Source organism: Alexandromys fortis, unplaced genomic scaffold (assembly GCF_014885135.2).
Source record: "Alexandromys fortis isolate MF-2015 unplaced genomic scaffold, M_Fortis_MF-2015_v1.1 scaffold_13, whole genome shotgun sequence".
Taxonomy (NCBI): Eukaryota; Metazoa; Chordata; class Mammalia; order Rodentia; family Cricetidae; genus Alexandromys; species Alexandromys fortis.
This window is the reverse complement of record NW_026067908.1, coordinates 9,456,576-9,483,743: the sequence shown is the minus strand read 5'-3', so window position 1 is coordinate 9,483,743 and position 27,168 is coordinate 9,456,576. Positions and strand designations below refer to the sequence as shown.

At 42.7% G+C, this 27,168-nt stretch overlaps 1 protein-coding gene across 10 annotated transcripts in view; it reads left to right on the top strand.

Annotated features, from left to right (window-relative positions):
- The window catches only part of Sgip1 (SH3GL interacting endocytic adaptor 1), a 195,205-nt gene that overhangs the window by 89,754 nt on the left and 78,283 nt on the right, over positions 1-27,168 (top strand). For 7 of the 10 annotated variants that reach the window (XM_050136053.1, XM_050136052.1, XM_050136051.1 and 4 more), the window contains exons 4-8: positions 2,208-2,232; positions 5,036-5,107; positions 8,792-8,848; positions 10,889-10,943; positions 12,036-12,211. In XM_050136053.1, coding sequence (XP_049992010.1) covers positions 2,208-2,232; positions 5,036-5,107; positions 8,792-8,848; positions 10,889-10,943; positions 12,036-12,211 — 385 coding nt within the window. The remainder of the gene's footprint in view (positions 1-2,207; positions 2,233-5,035; positions 5,108-8,791; positions 8,849-10,888; positions 10,944-12,035; positions 12,212-27,168) is intronic. The other 3 variants (XM_050136056.1, XM_050136055.1, XM_050136048.1) reach the window with 1 other exon arrangement.

Genomic DNA, 27,168 nt, shown 5'->3' with positions numbered 1-27,168 from the left:
TATATATATAATCTACAACCCCTACAAGGCAAACACAGCAAACTCTCACACTGGTTCTCTCATCAGCCAGTGACATTTTAAAAACCAGGGAAGCATGGAATGATAGTTTCAAATCCCAAAAGTAAATCACTGCCAACGAGACTGCTATATCGAGCAAAGCATCCTTCTAAAACCGATGGGGAAGTAAGGACATTTGAAGACCAGCCCCACTAAGGCAATTCATGACATCTATGCCAGCACCGAAGAAGAAGCTCAAAGCACTGTAATGCAAAGGGTGAGGAAAGATAGTCCCAACCCCAGGGGGACAGGAAAGAATAAAGTTGAGCATAGAAGTAGAGGGAAGAGGACTCCTTCACCACCCCTATCCAGGAAACCAGCAAGCCCCTAATCCCAACAGGAGAGAAAGAAAAGGACACCTAATAATCCAACACACCAGAGAATTACCCACAGTATGACAGGAATTTCTAAACATTGCTCAGTAATGACGTTACTGTAAATAGCATCAACTTGCCTGGCCAGGGCTGGAGAGAAGGCTCAGCAGTTAAGAGCACTGACTGTTTTTTCCAGAGGACCCAGGTTCGGTTCCCAGCACCCACATGGAGATTCATGACCATCTGAAACTCCAGTTCGAAGGGATTCAAAACCATCATCTGCCTTCCACAGGCACTAGGCGTGCACATGGAACCAAAATGCTTCTATACATAAAATAAAAATAAATAAATCTCTCAGAACAAAACAAGATCAAATCTTTTAGTTCTTCCTAATCGTGTAACTTTTAAGTTCCTTACTGTAAATTAAAGCCATGCTCCCAAGTAACAGTGGCTACCCTCTGGCTTCCCCCTCTGCCTTAGTGACTTTTCAAAAACTGCCGTGACCAAGGCAACTTGCAAAAGAGCTGTGGTTTCCAAGAGTTAGTGTTCGTGAAGGCAAAGCAAAGGTGGCAGGAGCAGGAAACTGTGGGTTTACATCTTGAACAAAAAGCTAAGAGACAGAGAAAGCGCTGGGGAGGGTGTACACCTCAAAGCCCCGCCCTCAGTGACGAGCTTCCTTTGGCAAGAACATCTCCTAAACCTACCCCAAGGGCTCCACTAAGTATTCAAACACCCGAGCCTATGGGGAGACATCTCATTCAAACCACTTCACCTCTCCTCACTTAGTTAGTCCTGTGTTCTGCTGTAACAAAAACAACTTGCTTACACTGTTCTAGCATGCAGTGTAGCTGTGAGCTGACAGTTTGTGCTCCCGGTGGAGAAATGTCCGTGAATGAGGATCAGCACTTTTGAATTCTTGGCAGCTGCCACAAACTAGTACTTGTTCACTTTTTGTGCTAATCAGGTTAGATAAGGAGCCCAATGTGACAAAACGTGGACATGGTGACGTCTGAACCTCCAGATGCCCCTCACTTTGAAACCCTTTCTCTCAGAGCACCCTAGCATGGCACCACCATAGAACCGCTGTTCTGGGATTCAGCAGCAGAGGGCACCACTTAGCACAATTTCCACCTCCACCTCCTGTCCTATCACTGAAAGATAATACAGAAGTACAGAAGATACAGGTTCTCAAACTGGTTGAAAACTACCAGGGGAAAAAAAAGCTTTACCTCATAAAAGACATCAGGATCATAGCTAAAGGAGTATACATCTGTCTGTGTATATATATATATATATATTGATCCTCTAAGTGGAGCCAGCAAGAATGGCCGAGGAAATTGGAAAGTTGCCTCGGCAGCTGAGTATGCTCTTGCAGAGGACTAAATTCAGTCCCAGCACTAATGTCAGGTGGCTTACAACTGTCTGTAACTCCAGTTCCTGGGAACCTGACCCTCTCTCTGGCCTCTATGGGCCTATGGGCACCTGTGTTCACATTTGCACATGCCCCCACGCAGGTATGCACGTAAATAAAATAAATCTTTCAAAAAAGAATGGATGGACCAGACTCTTATGAGATAAGTGGACCATGGCCCGGCACTGCCAGTTTGTGCCTTTGGAGTTCAGTTCTGGATGAGGGTTTCCCTCTGACACACCTGTGCCTACCCCACACTCAGAGGTCGCTAAGCTTGGTAGTTTTTGTTTCGTCCTCTGGGTTTACTGCAGAGGGAACACAGGGCGGCGGAAGACAAGGGCTAAGAGTTCTTACTGTGGTTCTGTCGTCACTGCAGCAGGAATGGTTCGTTTTTGTAATAGCTATCCATTTCTTTTCTGTTACAGAGGCTCCCCGGATCGAGATGGGATGGTAAGTATTTCAATGACCATTTTCAGCAGGTTCTCACCTCAGTATATGCTATACTTAAGTATCCCAAAGGCCAGTTTCTCCCGCCTCCTCTTTCCTCCCTCCTGCCCTCTCCCTTGCAGGACTTCTCCAAAGCCCAACTATGTTCATTCTCTCTAGTAAGCATACATGAGAAATCAGTGTGGTCCTCATCCAGTTAGACTTTATCAATTGCGCTTACCTAAAACCCAGCGCCAGAGCCCACAAGCAGACTAGCCGCAGAGATGACAGATCCAAAGCCAGAGAGCCACGACAGGGGCTGCACTCACTGGCTGCTGTTTCATCTCCAGCTCAGTGATATAAACCTCTTTACGGGAGAAAGTTCTCCAGTGGCACCACCGTTGTAGAAGAACTGCTTCCCAATAAAACTTTCCCCTTGAGGAGCTGGGCTGCAAATACATTTTCTATATTAAATTCAGAAATAGGGAGTGGTCTTGAAACTCCGTGTGCCTGAAATTTACCGCCTGGAGGAGAAAAAAAAATGCACCCACTGGGTTTCAATTTAGCAGGAAGTGTCTCCAAGCTGGCTGCCAGATGTTTTGGTTTTTAAAGAGGTCCAGGGTATGCCAGCTCGGAATGGTCCACGTCCGAGTCTACCCTGGCTTCTGAAACGACTTTCCCTTCCCATCTAACCAGCTGCCTATTCAGAAGGTTCTAAACAACAGCTGTCATCGAGAGGGAATGGACACACATTAAGCTCCCTGGGCCAGAGTGAGAACTAAAATAAACCCGCGGTTAAAAATATATATTTTGAAAAACTGTTCCGTATGCAGTGTACCTACTGGGGCGCTAATTGCAGCCACAGCGGGAGTTTTTTCTCCCGCACTTGACTTAGAAGGTTTCGGCTTTGGGGTACCTTTTGCGTTCATGTGATTCTCGCTATGAAATGCTTCTGAAAACGTAGAATGAAATTGGTCAGACTTTGGGGCCCTCTATAATCCAGGCTCTATCCAGCAGGGGAACAAAAAGGCCCAGAAGACCCAGCTTCTCCTCACCTCTTGCTTCTGGCTCAGAGCCCTCTCCTTAACTCTGTCTCAGGTACTCTCTGCTTCTGTGTCTTCTCTTTGCTTCTGGCTGGGTCCTCTCCCCGGGTCCTTCTGTCTTTCTGTCCACACCTTCACCAGGCTCCGTCATCTCCTCGGCCCTTCCTGGACGCTACTCCTGGCTTCTCTCATTCTCCCACTCTCTCTGTCTTGTCTTTTTTTTTCTTTCTCCGACCCCCTGCTCATTGTCTCTGAGGCCCTGTTGCGACCTCTCTGGTCTCTGCTCTTCTGAGGAGCCTCAGCTTACACATCTACTGGATTCTGTACCATGGTACCTGATGTTGAAGACGACCATGTACAGTTCGCTGCAGGCATGGGCCCAATGCCATTCAGGTCTCCTCGAGCCTTCCTCGAGCCATCCCAAGTCCTGTAAAAATCCCTTAATTATCAGCTGTGTCCTCCCCATTGTTAGTTAGAAATGCCATAAATATGTGTTGAGAAGAAAGAGGAATTACTTAATTTCATTTCTTCCAGAAATAACACAAGACCTATTCTGGAAAAAGGCCACATTCAATTCAAAATAAGTGCATTTTCTCAACAGTGAAAAAATGGAAATTATTAGTCAGAGGCAAGTTCTTTGGAAAATGTTCAAATTTCTCCCAAACACTTGGTCACCAAATTCTGAAGCCCAATGCTGTGGGCTAAGTGAATATCTCTGTTATTGGTCTGTAGGCATCTCAGCCTGAATTTTTTTCTGAACTCAAAATGAGTTTTTTTTTTAAAAAAAAAAAAAACCTTGGATCTATGGACTGAAACCACTTGGATCTGTGTGAGGCCCCTTGCAAGCCACTGCCTGCCATTTCGAGGCCCAGGGTTTGTGTTGATACTTTCACTCATGTGAATCTACAAGCTACTGGTGCTGTCAGCTATAAAGAAGTTGGTACCCAAAAAGTCCGTGCCAACACTTCAATGTAGCGATACTTAATTTCAGTTCCTCGGCGCCTGATGGAGCCCATCACTGATGAGGCTGCATGGCCGGGCTGCATGGTATGAAGGTGGATGTGTTTTGCTACTCACCGGCTAAATGTACACCCATCCATCATGGGCAGACCTGTTTGTCACAATGTCTAGACCTCAGGTAACTGTGTGCGAGAACCCATTCTAACCCAGAGACAAACTCTAATTGGTCCAGGGCAGACCTGAACTTTCCTGAAACAGTTCCGATTCTCCACAAATACGCTGGGGTACCAGGGTCAGAGTCCCAGGCTGTGAGAGCTGTTCTGCTCGTCTCTAAACATGCAGACAGGAAAGGACACGGGTCTGGAACTGTCCTCTATGTGCCCTGTGGGTCTCTGTTGGCCTTTCAGAAGGCTTCAACAGGAGGAAAAGAGAGGAGCTACGTGTTCCATTTGTAGATTAGCGATGCAATCAGAAATGGCCCAGTCCCTTTCCGTATCGTCTAGGTGTCTGTTCTGTATTCGTAGGCTAAGTGCCCTCTGAACGAGGACCCAAATGGCCCCTGGTGCCCTGGCCCTCTCCCAGCATCTCCCTTCCTCTCTTGGCTTAGCCAAAGTGGCTTGCTGAATAGAGCCTCCTTTAGGGGGCCCCAAAGTCTGCTCTTTGCTTACAGAGCCCTGCCATGCTGGGCAGGCTGCACAATTTGGTCTAGAGGTTGTCTCGACTGTGATATGTTTGCTGACTCCATGTGATTCTTTATATATGTCTTGAAGAAGAAACAGATATCCTTTAACAACTTTTTTCTACATGAACACAATCAATTCCAGCAGCCCAGCCCACACGAGCCACCCTACCATAGCAAAGCAGAGTGTGCGCGGGAAGGAGGCAAGAAAGCGTCGGTAAGGACACAGATTTTAGTTTAAAATTTCCGAGGGGTTGTAGAAACAGTGAGTAAAATCCCCACCTCGAATCTGGAAAGCCCGATAGCACTACTTATTCAGCAAGGTAACTGCAAATTACTACCCAGGCGTGGGTTTCAAATCAACCCTAACGACTTCATGTGCGGATTGATGTCTAGCTTCTCTTTTAAAGAAAGAGCAAGCCTAAAGACTTGCATCGTCTTTTGTCTTAGACAAAGGACAGGGATTTCAGTGTCTCAGGTTTTTAAAAGAATTTGTTGTTTGTAAAGATGACTTTGATTGTAATATAATTGTCAACATGAAATTTGAGTTGGATTGATCTTGGTAAAGTTAAGTACCATCTTTAGCAATAATATCAGGAGTTTGGCAGGGCCGTCCCTTGTGGAAACTGGTAATCTTAACCAAGAAATCTAGAGTCAAGGATGCTGATTTTGGGTCAGACTTTGCATTAACTCCAACTATGGAGCTCTCGAAAGCTTTTTAACTAAAATTCAGCCCCTTGGTCTCACTTGGTTTCAAATATTGACTAGCCACTCCTATTTAGTAGCTGTGAACGGAGCAACCCAGAGGGTGTTTTCCTCTTTACAGGGTGTTCCAGTGGCCAGTGCTGTCTTGTAAGATTGTTTCCAAAGTGATTTACATCTACTTAGGAGAAGAGAAGATAATATTTTGACAGTACATCACATATTTTTAAGATCATTGTGTAGCTGTAAACTGACCTCACATAAAACAGGGCCATTCCCAGTGGAAACATAGAACTGTGTAACTGAGAAAAATCATGATTGCAAACATTGATCTAGCTCAGTGGTTCTCAGCCTTCCTAAGGCTGTGACGCTTTAATACAGTTCCTCATGTAATGGTGACCCCCCCCCCAATCATAAAAATTATTTTGCTACTTCATAACTGTAATTTTGCTACTGTTGTGAATCATAATGTAAATATCTGATATGCAGGATATCTGATATGGGGCCCCTGTGAAAGAGTTGTTTGATCCCACTACATGGGTCGGGGACCCACAGGGTGAGAACTGCCGAGCTAGCTCACCGCGTTATCTGAAGGTGGTAAGATAAAGTAAAATGCCTATTAAAACAAGATCACCTCCCCATGAGTGTCCGTCCAGTACAAAAATTCAGGTTATAAAAGTTATACTAGATAGATATAGAATTTTAGAAAAGAGAAACATTGGGGGGAAAGTATATCACTCAGATTCCACGAAGTAAAAATAATCAGTGTTTAGGTTTCCGTGGAAGCTGGGGCTCACTGCAGCCTTAGGTCCCGCTGTCCAGTGTGTCCTCACCACGTCCCTCCCTGCTTTAAAGTCTTCTGTTGAAAACTGGGACAGCCACCAGCTCTGAGCTGTGCCTTGTTCAGTCTCTAAAGACAAGAATGACTTCCCCTTGTGCTTAACCAGAAGAGTCCCCGTTAAAACCTGGCTGACCTTTAACGTGGTCGAGTTCACATGTGAAACAAAAGGTATTTGTTAGAGTAAATGAGCATGAAGGAGAACGAATCGCCAGTCTCTCTAATAGAGTTTCATGGGTACATGTGTGTACATGCATGCTCGTGTGTTTGTGGTATGTGTATGTGTGTGTGAGTGTGTCTGGAGTGCTAAGTATCTGATGAAAAGAATGTATTGTTACAATCTGTTGTTTGAATTAAGTATTTGTTTTTAAAATGCTTGTCATAAAATAAACAATTTTTTTAGGGTTTTCTTTTCCTTTGTTTCAATCTTCCATTGGTGTCCATAGAAACAAGGAAATGTTTACTAGACCCAAATATAGAAATTTAGTATATTCTTTATGCAAGTGTTGGATATATGTTGTCAAGAAAAAAATATATCTATACTAACACATACATATATATGTATATATATTTATATATTTATCTGAACATGTAGAATATCTTGAATTTGAGGAACTTTAACTACAGAGAGTATTATCAGAGAAGAAAGCTGTAGAACTAGACAAACCGTGAATTCATTCATTTACCTAATTTCTTCGAGTTTATAATAACAATACTTTGTATGGAGGAATTTAGAAACTAGAAAGCAGATTGATGGCATTGTTACACTGGTAACAATAGCCATGGGTTTGTGTCTCTGGAGTCAGTTTAGTTTATTTGATTCCCTATTATTATAAGTCAGATTTTCTGTTGAACTTGGTTATATATGCTTTCTCAGGAGTTGAAGCATCTTGCAGTACACAGACCGATTAGTGAAGCAGGAAGTACATCTATAAAAACAGGAGGCAGGAAAGATTATTGACACATTAAGTTGACCATGTTCTCAACAGTAGCATTGTAATGCACACAGGCAGAGCTCGTGAGACAGGCTTGAGAGGCCTTTGACATACTGTGCAGACTGCCACTGAAGCTCAAACCTCGTGAAGGCAGTCCTGTGGGAAGACCAAAATGATGCCTGCATATAAGTCATCTTTGTAAAAAATGGGGAAATGATTTGATCAGCATAGGCCCCACGTTCCTGGTTGCAGTGATATTCAGCAGTAAGGGAAAACACATCACTTATGCCTCATGAACTATGCCCCCCACTGAGCCATGGCCTGTTCTTAGAATACCCAGGCAACATTCCGTAAGTGTTAATGGATATTGATGGTTCTGGGTTTTCTATTAATCCTCTGTGCATATGCGAAGAGCCCCCTCCTGTTTGTCAACTTGGATTGCCGGCTACACTGTAATGCAAGTGGCCTTGCTTGGGATTGCAAAATGAAAGGCCCTGTCCTCCAACCCTATGGCTCACCAGACGTGTGGTTCCGAAGTCTGCTCGATGACATGGTGTCATTTTGTGTGCTAAGTGCAAGAATGTTGTTGAGTCGACCTTTCGTCGCGAACCTCATTTGTTCTTTTGTCCAACAAAATAGAGACGCTTACTAATATCCTCCCAGAGGGCAACATATCCTCAGTCAAGTACTTGTGTTCCTATGTCACAATTCTACTGTGAGCCAAAATAAAACTCAGATAAGAAGCAGAGCCATGCTGATTTCCTATCTTCTTGCAATAGCGTGTGTTAGTGGAGGCGCAGGACACACGAAAAGAGAAGGCCCATTAATCTTCAAATTCTGTTTTCATAATCTGCTAAGAGGCGTCACTTGGGAAGAATAGCAGCATGATTTCCAGTGACCAGGAGCTGAATGAGCTAATCTAAAGACGATTCCATTTATATTTTATCAATTGAGTCAGTGGTAAAAAAAAAAAAAAAAGTAATTACTGACTCGGCTGAATGCTCAGGTATGTCTGAATTATTTATATGTCAGCAACACAGATGTCAAAGGTTTCCCTTTAAAATTCCTATGTATGATTTTAATTCTCAAGATCTAGAAAATTCAATCACCATGTAAACCCTCCAAGTCCGTCACGGGTAAAATCTGGACGGCTACCTATGCGTGCCCCCACGCCTGGTTTGCAGTCTTGTGAAATACGCACAGAGGCTTCTCATTCAGCGCATGGCAACTGCCTCACCACCCAGTTACACCGATGCGCTTTTTACCATAGGATGCTCCAACCTGTCTTTCCAGTGCTGGATTTTGATAGCTCATTCTAAGTCCAGATAAGACTTAGGTGATTTTCTCCTGTGGTGTCAGTTTTGTTTTGTTTTGTTTGTTTCATTCAAATATTTCCCTTCTAAATTTATTTTCAAATTTATTACAGAAAAAAAGCAATGGGGCACCAAATGGATTTTATGCGGAAATTGATTGGGAAAGATATGTAAGTATGAGCATGTTTACAACCACTGGAATGAATTGATACATTGTATGCACTTAGATACACAAGAGGACATAGAAATACGTGTAAAACTACATTTCGTTTGGAAGTGTCTGCCGTGTTTAGGATGCAGTGAGTTTCACAGCACTAAAATCTATCAAACCTGGCTTCGAGACCTGGCCCTCTAGGTACTCGCTGTTATGTGACCCATAATAGTCAATGCAGCACCTGTCTGGTGCTGCTGTTGTGAGAACCTGGGCTAATTGCTTGCACATCCCAGGAACGTACCAAGCCCACAGCTGTATCCAAAAATACCTTTTCTCGGGTCAAATCTAGGTGATTCTCTTTGTAAGCAGCTTTGAATGTGGAGGCTAGTAAGTTAACTGCTAAGCCTGGATCACGTGCTGACAGCTATAGGGTATAAACTTTGCCCAGGTCACGTGATAGTCGGTTGATTCTCAGGGAGTGGAGGTAGATCCCGGCTGCGATCTAAAGTTCCCCCATAATTCCTTGCACCATTCCCGTACACCTCACTAACCACCGCAGAGCGGTCAGGTCATTCAGCCTGGATGACCCGCAGATTTCTGATCATACAGAATATGTATACAGTGTAAGGCATTTTTGCCTCAGAGAGCTCACAGTGCTCCGCCCCATCCCATCCTTAGCAGGGTAGCCCACACTGTCCTTCCTTCGTCTTGGCTGAGGATACAGTCTAAAACCACACGGAGTCAAGGACCGAGTCAGACTGATGCGGACACGCTATCTGATGGTGCTCAGTTTACTTTCAAGTTATTGAGCTCAGTATTGCCATATGGAGTTATGTCCCTCAATGAGACTGTGTCACACGTTAATAATAGGAGCTAAGACGTGAAATATGACCTTACTACGCCCGCTGTTGCTCTGTTTTGTTTTCTGTTTGTTTGTTTTTCTTTTCCAACTTCTCCCCTAAGAGTTCGCTTTTTGCTGTTAGATTCATCTAGCAGTCTGTCTCCCAGGGCCGGAGGTAGGAACTTTAGCTCTTCTGGAAACTTCCCTCCTCTTTCTCCTCCTGTCACCAAGTCGTCAGTCCCTCCAAATGGCCTTGGTTCATCCATTCCACCACCAAAACTCGAGGCACACACAGCCTTAGCAATCGTGCCTGAGTTGATACACATATTTTAAATGAGTCATCCTTTCTCCTGACTCCAATTGCCTTAGCAGTCTGTCCCCAGCGTGTTCCACTGTAAGAAACTTCAGTAGCCCTAGCAAGACTAAACCCCCACCCTAGCACACAGTCACTGTTGCCCAGACACCAGCCCCACCCCCACGGTATAGCCATCATCCTTGTTACTGTAGCCTTTGTCTCCTGAGTCACACAATGTCTGTTCCTGCCATGGTATCTCACCCCAGGCTCTTCTCACCGCCGTGGAGAGACCCCCACCTGCATCTCTATCTGCACTGAAAGGCTCGAGTAGCCCCCCTTTTTCTTATAAACTAAGCTAACTGTCCCCTCATTTTTAACACCTAACATTGCTATCTTGTGCTATTTTCCTTTATAATTTTTGCCTCGGAGAATGTTTTTATTTTTCTGAGGGCAAACAGTTTGCATTTCAATAGCCCACGTTGCTTGGCACAGTCTGTGGCTTAGGGAAGACCTGATACACACACTGGAAATACTTTCTTTTGCCGACAGCAGATTGAGGTCCTTCCAATGTCCTTGGAGAAAGATTTAAACGTAGACTGCCTAGCATTCACTTCCAAGAGCTAAATCCTCAGCCCCTTAAAATAAGAGACTTGTCTATATTCTTAAGTAGAATATTCTAGAAGGAAAACAATTTCTCCATCATTTGAGGAAAATAACCACCTAACATGCATTTTTAACATTTTTATTTGGAAATTTGAAACAGGAGTACTGTATTTACATCATGTTCACCCTTGTCTCTCCGGCCTCCAGCCTTTCATGTGCCCCCAACTTCCTCTCAATTATTCTTTTACTATTACTGTTACATGTATGTATGTGTATGTGTATTTACATATTTATGTATGTGCATTTGTGTCTTACAGAACTCTCCTGAGCTGGATGAAGAAGGTTACAGCATCAGACCTGAAGAACCAGGCTATATCCTTTCTTTTTAAAATTTTTTAATTTATATTGTCTCAGGAACCAGGAAGCTAAATTCAGGTCTCACAAAGGTAATGAAATAACCAAAGCTACTATTCTTAGCCTCACAGGTGACTGACTAGCCTATAGGCCAGCCTGAGTGGCTAATGAGCATGCACATGCTGTGATCTGGTCAAGAAACAGAGAGAAAGTGACGGGATAGAGGAAAATGTGCAGTAAAGCAGGCCGCACACTTGTGACCCTGGCTTGTCTGCTGAACCCGAATATGACAGTGTCATTTACAGTGAATGGCAAAGAGCTTTACTGTCCTCTCCATCCGACACTCCCCTGAAAGGCTCAAGCAGCCTTGTCTTACTCTGGCCAACTTCAAAGTACTTAAGACTCTCTATTGGTGCCCCTTAAAGTAGCCTTCCAGTGTGTGGAGACAAGGAAGTTTATGAGTTCCTGTCTGTGCTCTGGGTGTGAGGCACAATGTTCACCTGTCACAAAAAAAGAAAAAGAAAATAAAAGAATGAAGGAGAGAGAGAGAGAGAGAGAGAGAGAGAGAGAGAGAGAAGAAAAAAAGGAGAGTGAGGGAGGAAGGGAGGAAAGGAAGGAAGGAAGGAAAGAAAAGAAAAAAGAAAGGAAGGAAGGAAAGAAAGAAAAAGAGAGAAAGAAAGAAAAAAGGAAGGAAGGAAGGAAGGAAGGAAGGAAAGAGAAAGAAAAGAAGGAAAGGAAAGAGAGAGAGAAAGGAAGAAAGGAAAGAAAGAGAAAGGAAGGAAGGAAGGAAGGAAGGAAGGAAGGAAGAGAGAAAGAGAGAGAGAAAGAAAGAAAGAAAGAAAGAAAGAAAGAAAGAAAGAAAGAAAGAAAGAAAGAAAGAAAAAAGAAAGAGAAAGAAAATGTAGGATCTTGACCAGTACTCCTCAGAGTCCATGGTCCTTGGTCAGGTTTGTGAATAACCCTAACCTTTTCCTCCTTTGATTCTGTTTTGCTTTGGTTTCCTGCCATCTGAGGTTCCTTTGGCTGTGTCTACCTGTAGCCATTCTTGTCTTGTCCTCACCAATACCTCTCAGCAGAAGAAAGAGCGAAGTCTCCTTAACTGTGTTCTACCTACCAAAGGAAAGCACTTTTATTCTTCAAGTGAATCTGAAGAGGAAGAAGAATCACACAAGAAGTTCAACATCAAGATTAAGCCATTGCAGTCGAAGGACGTCCTTAAGAACGCTGCCACGGTGGATGAGCTGAAGGCTTCGATAGGCAACATCGCGCTCTCCCCGTCGCCTGTGGTGAGTGGAGTCTTTGTGTTAAGCTTTGGTGAGGTTGGCGGAGAGCCGGGTCCTGCCACAGGTGCTACCAGCCTCCTGCATCCAGTCTGGTGAGCTCTGAAGCCCCCGGGGAACTCACTCTTGTTCTCTTCTATTGCGGTTCCTGTGCCTTCCGAACTAGTAAACCAGCAGGGAATGGTGTCTTCTTTTGTTTTCTAATAATCATCGGACAAAGAAAAAAATAAGAAAAAGATCTTTCACACTTCAAAAGGAGACTTAATTTTAAAAGAATATGAATTTTACAGGTTAAGGAGCGACATTTGAAAAACACATCTATGTTTCTGTCTTCATGAAAATACACAAAAGCCAAGAAAATTGCTTTTAAAAAATACTTCCCCTTGAGATGCCCCCAAATCATAGTAAATAAATAAAATCTCACTAGATTTCTAAAAATCAGATTCTTCATTATATTTTATCCTCAAATTGTTTTAAATACTCTTGGAATTTAGAATCCTCATGCACAGTGGTTGCCTTATTTTTATCATGCTAATTGGTCTTCCCCCATGATCCGGGCTTCCAGTTCCCATTCCTGCCTACTGCATCTCTTCAGTTGCTGAGTTCTGAATGCTAATATTTTAAGGATTTTCTCACTGGGGTTTGAAAAATGCCAACACTGTCTTCTAAGAATAGCTGTGAACACAGATGCAAGCTCACTAATAAGATTCTCTTGGCTTCTCCAGGGACCATCCCCCTCAATGGGCTAGTTAGTAAATGCTAACCACTTTCTAGGGGCTTCTAGAAATATCTCAACTAACCTCTGTAAAGCTATTGTAATTGTTTATCTTTTGAGAATAAAATTTTGCCCTCATGGGATTAAAAAAAAATTAAAGCAAAACTTAACAGTGGAATTTATCCCATATATTGGCGACAATTAAAATGATTTCTAGTAGTAACCCACACGTTGCAAATGACTTCCCAGTGTTTTTTCATTGTATCTTCACCTGCTACCTTAACAAAAGCATGAAATGCCATTTCTTTCTCCTCTTCAACGGAAGGCACAGGTTTTAAACTCACGTGCTGGCCTTTGATTTGTAGTCATGGGCACCTTAGGTAAAACACCCCCTTTCCAGCTGACATCTTGCTCATCACCTTTCGCTTACTGAGTCACTGTGGTTCTTTCTCAAGTGAAGAAAAACCTATTCAAATGTCAGAAACAAGTGTCTGTCCCCTTCTCTGTAGGGCATAATAAACTGAGTGGGTCTTTGGGAGTTGCACGAGAAGGGAAGAGGCAAGTCTACCTGATTAAGTGGATGACTGCACAGGGAAGTGGGCTTTCTATACGGATCCCAGAGCCATAGCTTAAAATTCACTGAATCTAGGCCAGGGGGGGATCCACTGTAAAATGGATATGTGTCCAAGTCACTTGGTGCATCTACTCCTCCAACATGGTATGCTGCTGAGGCACAGTGAGAAAAGTGTCTGGAAGCCGGAAGCTTCCTCAGAAGCTACCTTTCAGGTAAGCGGCTCCCACCAGGTGGTTAAGGCTCAGAAAAGAGGTCCTAGAAACAGAGGAAAAGTAAAACGCACACACACTGAGACCACAGTTTGGAGTTAGATGGCTCCACTCACAGGTTGGAGGGCTACTCTCCTGGCCTCATCCCACAGCCCAATTTGTTCCCTTTGCCATAGAATTTTCTTTCATAAGGGACACTCCTATGTATTTGTAATTTTGGTATTTAGACTAGGAATGAGCTCTTGTCACTTTGTTGGGTTTTCTTTTCTACCACCAGCCCCAAATAATAACCCAGAGACTTATTATTAACTCTGAAAGCTTGGCTTCAGTTTAGGCTGTACCTACTAGTTCTTATAACTTAAATTAATCCATTTACATTCATCTACATTTCGCCTCGTGTTTTTTTTTTTTTTTACTTTTCTTTCATTCTGTATGTCTGACTCCCTCCTTGTCTCATTGGCATCTCTCTCACATCCTAGAATTATCCCAAGTTTTTTTCCTGAAAGTTCTGTCTAGCTCTCCTGCCTAGCTATTGGCCATTCAGCTTTTTATTACAGCAATCACAGCAACACATCTTAACACGGTGTACAAATATCCCACATTTCCCCTTTGTCTAAATAAAATGGAAGGAGTTTACCTTTTTTTTAAAATTAGTTTTTTAAAAAAACCCTATCTTTTCTCATTTTACATATCAACCCCAGTTCCCACTCCTTCCCCTCCTCCTGCACTCTCCACCTCACAACCCATCCCCCATCCATCCTCAGAGAGGGAAAGTCTTCCCATGGGATGCCAACAAAGTCTAGCACCTTGCTTTGAGGCAGGACCAATTGAGACTGGCAATTGTTTTTTAGTCTAAAAATAGATTCAATAATCTATGCTTTTTCCTATCACTCCCATATCCCCCTTTTTTTCTTTTCAGAAAGAGATCCTTGAATCCAATATTCTTTTTTTTAATGTTTTCCCTGACCATGACCAGCAATAATTTGTAACCAATGCCCCTAAATGATGATAAACATCCATAATCCATTGAACAACCAAGGGCCATCCATCCTACCTCTTGCAAATGTGGGCATCATGTTATTAAAATTGCTTCCTGCTATCTGGGGGCAACGGCATCTTTAGGCGGCCCTAAGGAGATTGAGATAATGGTCGAGTCTTGGGAAAGCTAGCTCTAACATTTGTTGTCCAGTCTTTGTGTGATGGGAAAGTATTGAGCTTATCTGAAGTCTTGGCTGGATAGTCTGTGAAATTGGACCATCTCAGCTAGCAGCTTTGAAGCTGTTCTGAATGCAGATTTTTGAGGAAACTGCAACAGAGGCATTCTGAGGGGCTGGATCACCTGACTACATCTCTTCATTGGTGTCTGGTCCTTTTTTTCTGAAACACCTAAACTTTTAAAGGTAACATATATATCTGCATTAACACAAGGACAGAATGTGCAGTGTGCACAAGTCAGTTATGGATAATTTTTTGCTCTATGTTGGAGAAGGTAAAATGCATCTACCAACTTTATAAGTCAGTTTGGACTGTATAACCAAATTATAAATTCCCATCCATGTCATATGAAAAGGCGGCATGCAATAACTAGTCATAAGGACTCCGTAGCCAACAAGATTTATCATGGCTCACCCAGTCTCAGAGCTGCTCCCATGCAGAGGGGTCAGCATATTCGTCACCTGCCCTGTAGTCTGTCTTGGCTTCTTTTTTCATGTCTGTAGCCAAGATTTTTCAGGAGGTCTCCCCCAATTAAATCTGATCGTTAGTAATTTTGAAGAGAACCATAACTTTTTGTTTCCTGTGGGAAAAGGCCATAAACTTTCCCTCAACACAATATATTTTACTTTCATTTTGAATTTAATATGTTCTTATTAAAATATATAGGTTGGTTTAAGTCAGCAGTTTCCATAATCCATTGTCCCTCGGTAGCTATTGCTTTTTGTACATTAGTGTTAAAAAGATAAAAGTCAAGAAAGCACCATAGGATCCAGACAGCCTGTATATACTTCCCACCTTTATATGGCTCTTTCCTTTTATATTGCTTTGCTCTTTCTTTAAAGGCTTTACATTTATTATTTTTAAACTATTTATTATTTTCTATGGCTTGTCTATACCCATTTTCCTTTCTTTCCTTAGCATCTAAGCACATGTTTAAACATACTGTACTAGTTTTAGAAGGTTTCTGGGTCTGGACCTGGCTTTACTACATGCCTGCATCGTTCTATGACCCCATGACAAATCTTAAACTGCCACGCCAGGCACCCCACAGCTCAGCTTTGCACACAGCTCTGGGTCATGGCACTGGCAGCTGACTCTAGCGGGCAGCAACTGGGAGCCGTGCCTCTGTATGCCAAGCACCAGCCACCTGAGAGGCCAGAAAGCAATGTCTGACTCCTTGTTTGCATGTTTGGGACTTTTTTTTTTAAGCCCTCTCAGGTCCTATGTGGAAATATGTGCACTCACATTGGACTTCAGATGTATTCAATCTTTCTTTTCCACTGACAGCCCCAAATAAAAATACAGAGACTTGTTATTAATTATGAACTCTCAGCCTTAACTTGAGGCTTGTCCCACTAGCTCTTGCAGCTTAATGAATCCATTTGTATTAATCTACATTTTGCCTTGTGGCTTTTTCTTTTTTACCTTTCTTTCATTTTATATGTCTTATTGGCATCTCTCTCACATACCTAGAATTATACTGAGTTCCTCTTTCTTTCCTGGAAGTCCCGCCTATCTCTCCCGCCTAGCTATTGGCCGTTCAGCTTTTCATCACACCCATCACAGCAACACGTCTTCACACAGTGTGCAAATATCCCACAACACAATTCTGAATGTGCAAATTGATTTTAAAAAAAAAGGCTGAACCTGAGTGATTTTAGAATCCCTACCCTCTTCCAGATACTCCAGGAAGTCATAGATCATATGCCGCATTTCATGAAAATCAGATGAATAAAAATAACTTTGTAAGATCCAGATGGTTTCATGATGGAATGACCCTTGAGCCTGCTACAGCTTTGGAGGTTTCCAGTGAAGCAGTCAGAAATCCGTACACCAGAGCTTTCTCCCAGTGTCAGAGAAGACAGACTGCCTAAACCAGTCAGTGCTATGCCAAAATCTCCCACTAAGGCTCTGTCTGGTATGCTACAAAAGCATCAAGCCTGGCATTAATAGGAAAAGATGGGGTTCTAAATGGGTCATAAAAGGTCTTCAAAACATTGAAGTTCTGATTTCTATTCATTTTAAGATTTTTATGTATTTTGTTTGCTTGTTTATTCTATTTATTTTATTTATTCATTATATTGTGTGAGTGTTTTGCTTGCATGTGTGTTTCTACACCACATGCATACAGTGCCCCCAGAAGTCTAAAGAGGGCATCAGACATTTTGGGACTGGACTTACAGATGCTTTGGGTCACCGTGTGGATGCTAGGAATTGAACTTGGGCCCTCTGGAAGAGCAGCTGGTACTCTTAACCACCGAGCCATCTCTCCAGTCCCAATTTTGATATTTTTTTTAATTAAAAGTTGTATTTCACCTTTTCGCTCATCTCTGAATCTGAGTTCCTTAAATATAACCCACTTAGTCTCTTTTCTTGGGAGTTGGTTTTATTCTGCTTAGTTCTCCTCTTATAAACTACCTAGCCAACTAGTTCAGTAAATAAGTAAAATAAAGTAAGCAATATTATCGTGTGCAGATACATTGCACACTTCTCTGAAAGCCTTTCCTCTCAAAGCTTAAGCAACAAAGACAATTGGAGGTTTCTAAACAGAAAACTTTTTTAACGTTTTAAATTATGAAATAAAGTGACAGGTTTCCTTGTGTATTTTCAGACGTTCGTATCTGAGTACTTTCTTCCTAATTCTCCCTCTCTCTTCTGTTCCTGTCTTGGTGGTCTCACTTCTTTCCCCAAATAGTTCTCTCCACTGTCTTCATGCCGAATGAGTTCCACCCACCACTTCAATCAATGCTCTTTTATGATCTCCCTGTCTTTTTTCATGGTTCTTTTTGTTTTTACTATTACGATCTACATGCACACACACACACACACACACGCATAGACACATGCATACGTGCTCCCACATGCATACACAAATCTGTTGTTTACATATGAGAGAAAGCATTGAGCATTTATCTTAGTCTTGGATTATTTTGCTTTACCAAAATGATCTTTTAGCTCTGTCAATTTTCCTGTGAATGCCATGATACCATTTACTTTCATGCTTGAATAAAGCTTCAGTTATGTGTATGTCCCACACTATCTTTGTGCATTGACCGTCATCTATGCTGGCTTCATTTCTTAGCTCTTGTGAACAGGGCGGCAGTACAGGTGTACAAATGTCTCGTGGTATGCTTGGAGTCCCACAAGAATACATCCAGGAGTCAGAAAGCTGGGCAAGATGGTAGTTCTGATTTGGTTTGGTTAGGTTTGGTTTTTGAGGGACCTCCACATTGACTTCCAGAACCACTACAGCAGTAGTTACATTCCCAGCAGTATCATATAAGTGCTCCTCTTTCCTCAAATAGCTGTTTGTCTTTTGACTGAGGTTGAGATGGCTTCAATATTTTAGTTTTTAAACTTTCACAGTTTACTTATTTTTTTTACAATTTCATACAAACATTACACACACACATACACACACACACACACACACACACAAAACCTTTGACCAAAGTCTCTTCTACTATCCCTCCTGCCTCCCTCACCCACCAAACCCTTCTTCTCAAGTCTGCTTCCCATTCTGTGTCTTCTTTGTGTGTGATGCACTGGATCTAATTACGGTTGCCTGCACAAACATGAGAAAAAGTTCCTTGCCTGAGTGGTGCAATGAACTGCTGGCTACAGGACTGAGGAGAGCGGCTCCCACTTCCCTGTGCAACACTTAAATGTACTTAGCTCCTTTGGGAGGACAGGACCTTCTGGCCCCCTTGCCAGTCCATGATGGGATACTTGATGGACTTAGTCTTGTGTAGTTCAAGTGAAACAATTAAGGAATGTCCAGAAGACAACACTTTACGGCAGCACTTCCCGTCCTCTGGCTCTTAGATTCCTCCTTCTCCCTCTTCTACAATGTCCTTAGAGCCTTTGAGAACTGATCCCATTTAGACCTGAGCACTCAAAAGTCAGGTGATCTCTGCACTAACATTCACTCATTGCGAACAGAAGTCTCTATGGCAAAGGCAGAGAGCATCACTGATCTACGGGTTTAAACATAAATGTGTAGAGAACAGTTTGACACCATGTCTATTTAACTAAACTGCAGAGTGAGGCTCCCCTCTAAGGACCTACGATGACCCCAGCCATGACCACATTTACAGTACCAAGTATAACGTCCTCCTGTAGCTTAGGCCTAAAATTTGATCAAAAACCAACCTACGTGGCAAGAGACGCCCACTGGCATGACGATCATTAGGGTAACCAACCATTAGCTTCCAAATGGAATCTTTAGATTCTATATATTATTCCCACACCTGAGGCATAGTTAGCATAAATTTTTAGCCCATTCTGTAGGCTGTCTCCCCAGTCTGGTAAATTCCATTTGCTTGATGGATTGATTTCCATCCTTTTGACTCCTGTGGGCGTCCCTGCTAGTGAGGTACGCCTCTGGGAAACAATAAAAAATTAAACAACTCATACATTTTAATCCAGTCAGCTAATATGTATCTCTGTACTGAATGAGTTGGGGTCATTTATATTTAAGATTAATATTGGGAGATGTTTGTTAATGTCTATAATTTCATTGGTTGTTTTTATTGTTTGGATTATTTTTTCTTCTGTCTTTTCTCCCCTGCTAGCATAGGAGCTCACTGTTTTACTGTGCTGGAATTGATAGATTTCCCTCCAACTCCTTTTTTATTGAGCGTTTCCTCTCCTGAGATTTATTCTTTCTTGTGCTCTTGGGGTTGAAACTCTTTCTCCTCTGTGTATTGCATTCCTTTAAGGATGTTCGCAGTGCTGGCTTGATGGTTACAAACTGCCTCGTTTTCTCTTCCTCGCTGTATTTCTCCACCAGTTTTAAAAGATTTCATTGCCGTGTTAACAGTTACTTTTGAGGCATGAAAGAATCATCCTACCCTTTCCTGGATCGGGGTTGCTGTTAAAACAACTGGAGTTTCCTGGTTTTTTTGTTTTGTTTTATATTTGCCTTTGTAGGTGTGTGTGTGTGTGTGTGTGTGTGTGTGTGTGTGTGTGTGTGTGTGTGTGTGTTTCCTTACAAGATTTCTTTGCTGGTTTGATAATTTGTCTATAACTGTTATGAAGTTTTGATAGTTTTACTATAATGTGTTATAGAGAAGTTCTTCCCCCATCATACAGCTTTGAGGTTCGACATGCTTCTTGTGTTTAGATGTCTGTGTCTTTTTTCACTATAATTTCATTGAACAGATTTTCTATCTCTTCATTGTTATCTCAGCTCCATCCACCCCACAGACTGCCAGGTGACTAGATAGTGTGGTCATAATTTCTTTTTCTTGTTGGCATTTCAGTGTAATTATCTGACTTACCTCCCATTCTCTGTCTGGTAGAATCTATTGGAGATACTTCCCAGTGTGTTTTTTGTTTGCTTCACTGTGTTTTTAATTTTTATATATTTTTTTCAAAATCCCATTTTCCTTGTAGAATTTCTTTCACAATGCTGATTTTAATATGTTGGTGATTTTTGTCCTCCATTTGTCAACCTTTTCTCTAAGTTGCTGATTTCACATTCCTGGCTTCATCTCCTTGAATTCGTGTCTTTACGTACATCCTCTTTGAGAGCACTGATCACTATACTAGTAAACTTTCAGAACTATCATCTGATATTTTACCTAGTTCAGTATCTTCAAGTTTCGTAGTTGAAGAGATAGGATCTTTTGAAGGAGCTGTGTTGTTTTGCATTTTCTGTTTCTTGTTCTGGACTGTAGCTTGTTCATCTCTTGGCTTAGATTTCTGTCCATTTTATCTGTGGATATTCTTATTAAGAAGCTTGCTTTTGAAGGCTCAGTCCTGGGTGCAACCCAGAGAGGGAAAGAAACTGCTGTAATAACAGCAGCATAAAACCATGCAAGATATAGAAATATACATAAATCAATTAGAACCCACTAATATATCAATAATAATACAAAAATTTTAAAAACTAATACTAAGCATTCTCTAACAGTAAATGTTATTTAGGATAAATATGGAAATACTAAATGAGATTAAAGAAGGATACGGGGAAAGGAAAAATAGAACAGCAAGCTTAAATAAGGGGAGAGTGGAGAGAATAAGAGAAAGGAATTAGAAAAATGTTAAAGAAAAAGAAAAACCAACAACAAAATTTTTCAATAATAAGAAAAATTGTAAGCAAAATAAGCAAATATAAGAGGAATAGAAATATAGAAGTACGAAGCTGGGTAGAGTGGCACATGCCCGTCATCTCAGCACTCGGAGGCAGAGGCAGGTGGATTTCTGAGAGTATGAGGCCAGCCTGGCCTACAGAGTAAGCTCCAGGACAGCTAGAGTTACACAGTGAGATGCCTTCTCGAAAAAGATGATGAAAAACAACAACAACAAAAAAAAAAAAAAACACCAAAAAAAGACTTACTTTCAATTCCCAGAACCTAAAAGTGAAAGAATGGCTCTGACTCCCCATGGTTATTCTCTGACTTCATATTCATGCCACTGCACACACCAGTAGCAAAACAGAAGTTGAACCTGAAAGTATATTTTAAAAGACAGGGAGATGCTTAATGGGCAAGAAACAGAGAGGAATTGGATGCTGAGCTCTCAAAACATCGAAAATAGGGATGCAGGTTTCATTTGAACACATGGCCCCATGACTTTCCTGTGCTTCACACTGGTATTAAGCCTGTACCAGAAAAGTGTCTGGTTCCACAACCAACTTCCCTTTCCCACACACCACGGTCCTTTGCTAGCCAAACTTAGTTTTGCAGTCTGCAAGCTGGACACTTTCTCCCATCATTCCAAGACTTCCCAAAATGATACAGGCTCCCTGACTTGTGATGGGTCCCTTTTCTTAAACTGCGTGGGTAAAATGTTTATAAACAATAGGGACCCTGTCTAGATGGTACCCAGCTGTCATGGCATCATACAGAGTGGAATGGGCTTCCTCTCCTCTGCTGAACTTCGTTTTGGAATCACTACCTCACTGAAACCTGTGAGTTGTTTGAGTAGTTTTGGGGCTGGGGGTAGGACTGCCAGCCTCCCTTCCCAGGGCAGCCTGGGCTACCTTTTAAGAACCTTCTGCTTCCCCTCCTCCACTGGGGAACACAGCAAACTGATGCTGTCCCGAGCTTAGCTTCTATTCCCCGTGTACCTGCTTTTCAGCTATCTTCACCTATGCTCCCAATGCCTTTGTGAATCTCCAAATCTTTTTCTCTTTGGAACAGGGTCTATTTTTTCCTTCACAAACTCTTCTCAAGCAGGTTGCAGGGAAGTAGCTTCTAATCTGCTGCCAGACCTGGGAATCTGACAAAAACTAGAGTTTTAATGAGTAGTAATTTCTTCTGTATCATTGAGCACATACTGTATTTTTAATCCAGATTTCATCATGTCCCTGGATTTTTTATGTAAAATAGAAAATGTGATGAAGGGCAATCCAGGAATTAACTCCCAGGTGAGGGATATTAATTCCCCTTCTTTTCCTGATACAATACCGTAACAGAGTTAGGCAGCCAATGAAAATCACCCATGCTTGTTTTGGATCTCACCTCTGTATAAGGTAGAGCACTGGGGTTGAGTTGCTTCACCAGAGATAAAAGTAACAAGGCTTTAACAGTAGAGAGGCTTTATCTCTCTCCCACATTAAGGTCAAACATGCTAGACAGCACAGAAGGCTAGAGAGTTCTTCTCCCAAGTATCACTCAAAAGCCCAGGAACTTTCCACATCATTGCTCTGCTTTCCTGGGTTGTTGCTACCTGACACCAAGCACTTCCCTATTTAGATTTTGAGATGGAGGAGAAAGAAAATAGAAAGCACATGTTTCCCTTTAAAGATTTGATTCAGATGGTTCTCACGTCATTACCACGAGATTCTGGTAACAATTCACTCCCAGGGCAGCTCCTGCTGCAAAGGAAGTCTGGGAAATGTAGTCTTCTCCTGGAAAGACATATGGCCAACTAAAGTTCAGGTTCCATTACTAAAAGACAGGTTAACAAATGCTAATCAGAAGGACATTAGCAGCTTCTGCCACTGTATCATAAGTGGTCCCAGAATATTTGGGAGGAGTCCACTAGGAGCCAAGTGAAAGGGTAGGAAGTTCTTTCAAAAACGACTAATCATCAATTTTGAAAGACCAGTAAAGCTATGGTGCATGTTAACCACTGTCAAGCTGAATAGAAATAACACTCTGCTCAGGCATCCTGTGTGGTCGGAATGCACCCCTCCAGCAACAGGAGTGACTCCTCTGTCTTCATTGCTTTTGGGTCATTTTATTTGAGGATAAAGTCTCACTGTGTATCTCTAACTGGCATGGAACCTACTATGTAGACCGAGCTGGCCTCAAATTCATGAAGACCTTCCCTCTTCTCCCTTCTGAATGCTGCGATTAAAAGTATGGACCACTATACCTGGCCAAAGGAATACTCACTACTTCTTAGACCAGGGTATTTCATTGTTGAACTTGTGTTATGATTTTTATCCTTGATTATGGTTGTACAAATATGTCCCTCCTTTTGCCAACTGACCTTGAATTAAACATTTGAGGGATGCTGTGGACAGAGAGAGGAGTGATTTTATGCATACTTCAACAAACACCCCGCGCTGAACTCTGGAGACTGGGCGATGCTTCCGTGTTAGGTGTTTGGCTGAGGAGAAACTGCTCTACCGCAGTACCAGCTGGTACTCTTCTTAAGAGCCATTGCAAGACATGACCTTGATCAGCTCAGCTCTCTGCAGCGGAGGCAAATGTTGAGGTTTGCACAGTTGTGAAGGTTGACTCAAAGTTGGTGCAAGACACCCTTCTTCAGGGCAATGCATGACACATTTTGGTGTCCACCCCAAATCTCCTGCCTTTGACACAGAGCCTTATGAATCATTGTCATTCAGTAAATACTTGTGAGTCAGCCAAAGTTAATGGGATCAGGCCAAGGATAGAGCAGTGTGGGATGCTGTACCCCCTGCTTCTACACCCATCCGCAGCTTATCCTCTCTTGTTCAAGCAACAACAATTCACCCAGCTGTGCCCTCATGCTGCCCCTCACCTACTTCCTTCACCCTCGTTAGAAGTCATCAAACAGAGCTGTATTTGGGAGACCTTAAGTGTCCAAAAGCCCTGGGAGAAGGAAACAGGTGGGAGTAGTTACCATGGCACCCAAGGCCACTGCCTTTATTTCCATGTGCCTTCTAGAAAGACTTCTGTGTAAACACTTGGCTTGAGACTGTGGGTCACTAGTGGGCAGCTGCAGTGAAAGAAAAAGAAGGCATGGATTTGGGCTGGGCTGGCCACTGTGTCTTCCTGTGTCTCTTGATATGAGCCCTAGGACTGTTACGGAGGACATATGCCCTCACCTGTTAAGCCAAGATGGTAATTAAGCCCTGCAGTTGTTTGGATGCTGACTTTATAGGCCTCCGTCAGGGGCAAGTCTCATTTGGCGTTGCTTAGTGGGAGGAGCTCCTTAACCATGAGTAAATGACTGGCACACACAGACCCCTGGGAGCAGCCGTTGGTTTCCTTGTCAATATCCTACATTTTTCGTTTTGTTTCTCTCCCTTTTGAGAGCTGTGCTAAGCTTCCACATTTCCAGTCCTGCCCTGAGAGCGTGCTGTGCCTCCGTGCCCTGACCTATATATGAGGCATTTATAGCTCCTGCCTACCTTGAACTTCCCTTCTTCAACAAATCTGATTTGACATCTAGAGGAACTTTTAAGTCCAATTTCTCTATTCTGGACAGATGAGATTGATTTTTCTTTCAACACACATAGAAACCGCACTTGCCACTGGCGGGGGAGAAGAGACGACCTACCTGAACTCAGGTAAGGTCTTCAAACACACAGTGGGGCAGTAGCTGCCCTGCCCTTTCCATTCCTCCCAAAAACAGACATGTGGGACAGCCCTGTGCAAACTCAGAGTGGATGAACACTTCCATTACAGTATATTACAAAGAGATGGCTTTGTTCTTTCTTTTAAGGACTTATTTATATTTTATGTGCTATGGTATTTTGCCTGCATGTCATTGTAAGGGTGTTAGGTCCCCTGGAACTGGAGTTACAGTAGTGAGCCACCACGTAAGCATGGGAATTGAACCTGGATCCTCTGGAAGAGCAGCCAGTACTCTTAACCGCTGAGCCATCTTTCCAGCCCAATGCTTTTGTTTTTAAAGAGTAAAATAACATTGAACTTTAAGATCCCTTTCCAAACCATGGCAAAGAGCAGGGTTCAATATACAATGGAATTTTACTAAGTGTGGCTTTCTGTAAGGAAACTCGAGGAAAATGAATATAGACTTATTGTAATATTATCACAGTTGCTCAAATGAGTCACCTCTCTGCTAGTGATCCTCGAAGGTTCCAAATCTGCCTTTTGTTTCTTCACCCGTAAGCACGACAATTCTCGTCCCTCTGGGGCTGCTCGGTGAGATGCATGAGTTGAGGGCTAATGACCACTCAGACTGCACATAACATTCGAGACCGTCTCGATGCCATTAGAACTCTCTGCAGAGCCTAGAGCATGTTTTTAAAAATCTCATGAATACTGATATTTAGATGGTACAAAACCTTGAAAGCACATAACATTCGAGACAATCTCAATGTCATTAGAACTCTCTGCAGAGCCTAGAGCATGTTTTAAAGAATATCATGAATACTGTTATTTAGATGGTCCAAAAACTCAAAAGTCATTTAGACCCACAATCAATAATTAATTAGCCTCAGCATCAAACTGGGGAAACATATTCAGAACTTTGCCTTACAGAGATTCAAGAAGCCTTACTAAATTGTTTCAAGTATGGTCCTTCTTCAAGAAGCTGTACTGGCGACTGACGCCCACCTGGAAAATAAACATTCTTACTCTTCAAGTTACTTCACCAGATAGTACCACCGTTCTGCTGTACACACACACTGACATTCCCTTCTCCATACCACCTTCCCTCCCTGTGGTTTTCTGAAACTGTCGTCTGTCTCCCTCCCTCCTCCCAGGGTCTCTGGTGGGGAAGTCTCTTTCCTTCTGGAATGCACAGGGTGCAGCTTTATCCATGCTCAGTAGACATTTGGAGACCGGTGGTTTCTGTGGAACATTAGAGCTTTGCCTTTCTCGTGTGTTTCTAAATTTACATTTGGTCTTCAAGGAGCCAGGACTCAGGGCAGGTTTGCCCTGAGGAGTGTTGTTTTTATACATGTTTAGTTCTGTAGAAGGAGCGGTGGGCTATGGGCAGTGTTCCTGCCACCCAGCTCCCGGCTGCCCAGCTAGCTTATACCCCAAAATAACAACACACAAACTGTATTCATATAAACACTGTCTGGCCCATTATATCTAGCCTCTTCTTGGCTAACTCTCATATCTTGCTTAACCCATTTCTAATAATCCGTGTAGCACCACGAGGTGGTGTTTTACCAGGAAAGATTCAGCATGTCTGACCTGCGTCCATCTTGGGCTGGAGCTTCATGGCATCTGCCTCACTTCCCTGCTTCCCAGCATTCTGTTCTGTATACTCTGCCTATCTAAGCTGCTGTCCTATCGAAGGCCAAGGCAGTCTCTTTATTAACCAATGAAATTAACACATAGACAGAAGACCCACCTACATCATAGTTCTGTAGCAATTCAGGGATCCCCCACCCTCCCGGATTGAGACAAAACTTAGTTTACATTCCGACTCATGAATGCCTTGCTTGCCCCTGTGATCTTGGCCTCATCATCATTATTGGAAACACTGCTACAAGAGCAGATTGGATGTAGAGCTCTACCCCAAACTGCATCTCCAGCTCATCCTTTTGAAGACTGAGAGCAAGCAGGAAGAGCACAGGCCATGGGTCTGTGTCCTGGCCAAGTTACTTAACTCTAGGCCTCAGTTCTCCAGTCTGCAAAATGGGAACAGTAGTATTGACTTTCTTAGAGTTGAGGTCAGAGTTGACAGGAGAGGATGAGAAATGTCCCGGTGCACCTGAGGAGCCAGCTGGGCTCCCTGGGTAGTGGCTCTCCTCAACATCACTTTCCCTCTCCTTCGGTTGAGAGACTTGTGGGAGGCAGGAGGAAATAAAAATAGCAAGGAAGGATTTGTGTGAAGTCAAGAAGAGGGCTCGTCAAATAGTTGAAAATAGGAGGCGGTTAAGTATAGGTTTGTACCTCCTCCTCCTCGCACCCTGAAAATTCAGTGACATGAAGAGTTAATGCATTACTGAGTGTGATTTGCTTTTTGAGTTTGGTCTTGTTCTTGGACACGTGCAATCCATAATGGACTGATTTATTCAGAAAGTATGAGTTGAGGGAGATAGCTTTGAACTGTAGACAGTCTGGTGTTGATGGCTGATTCCAGGTGGCCCACCCACCTTCCACCC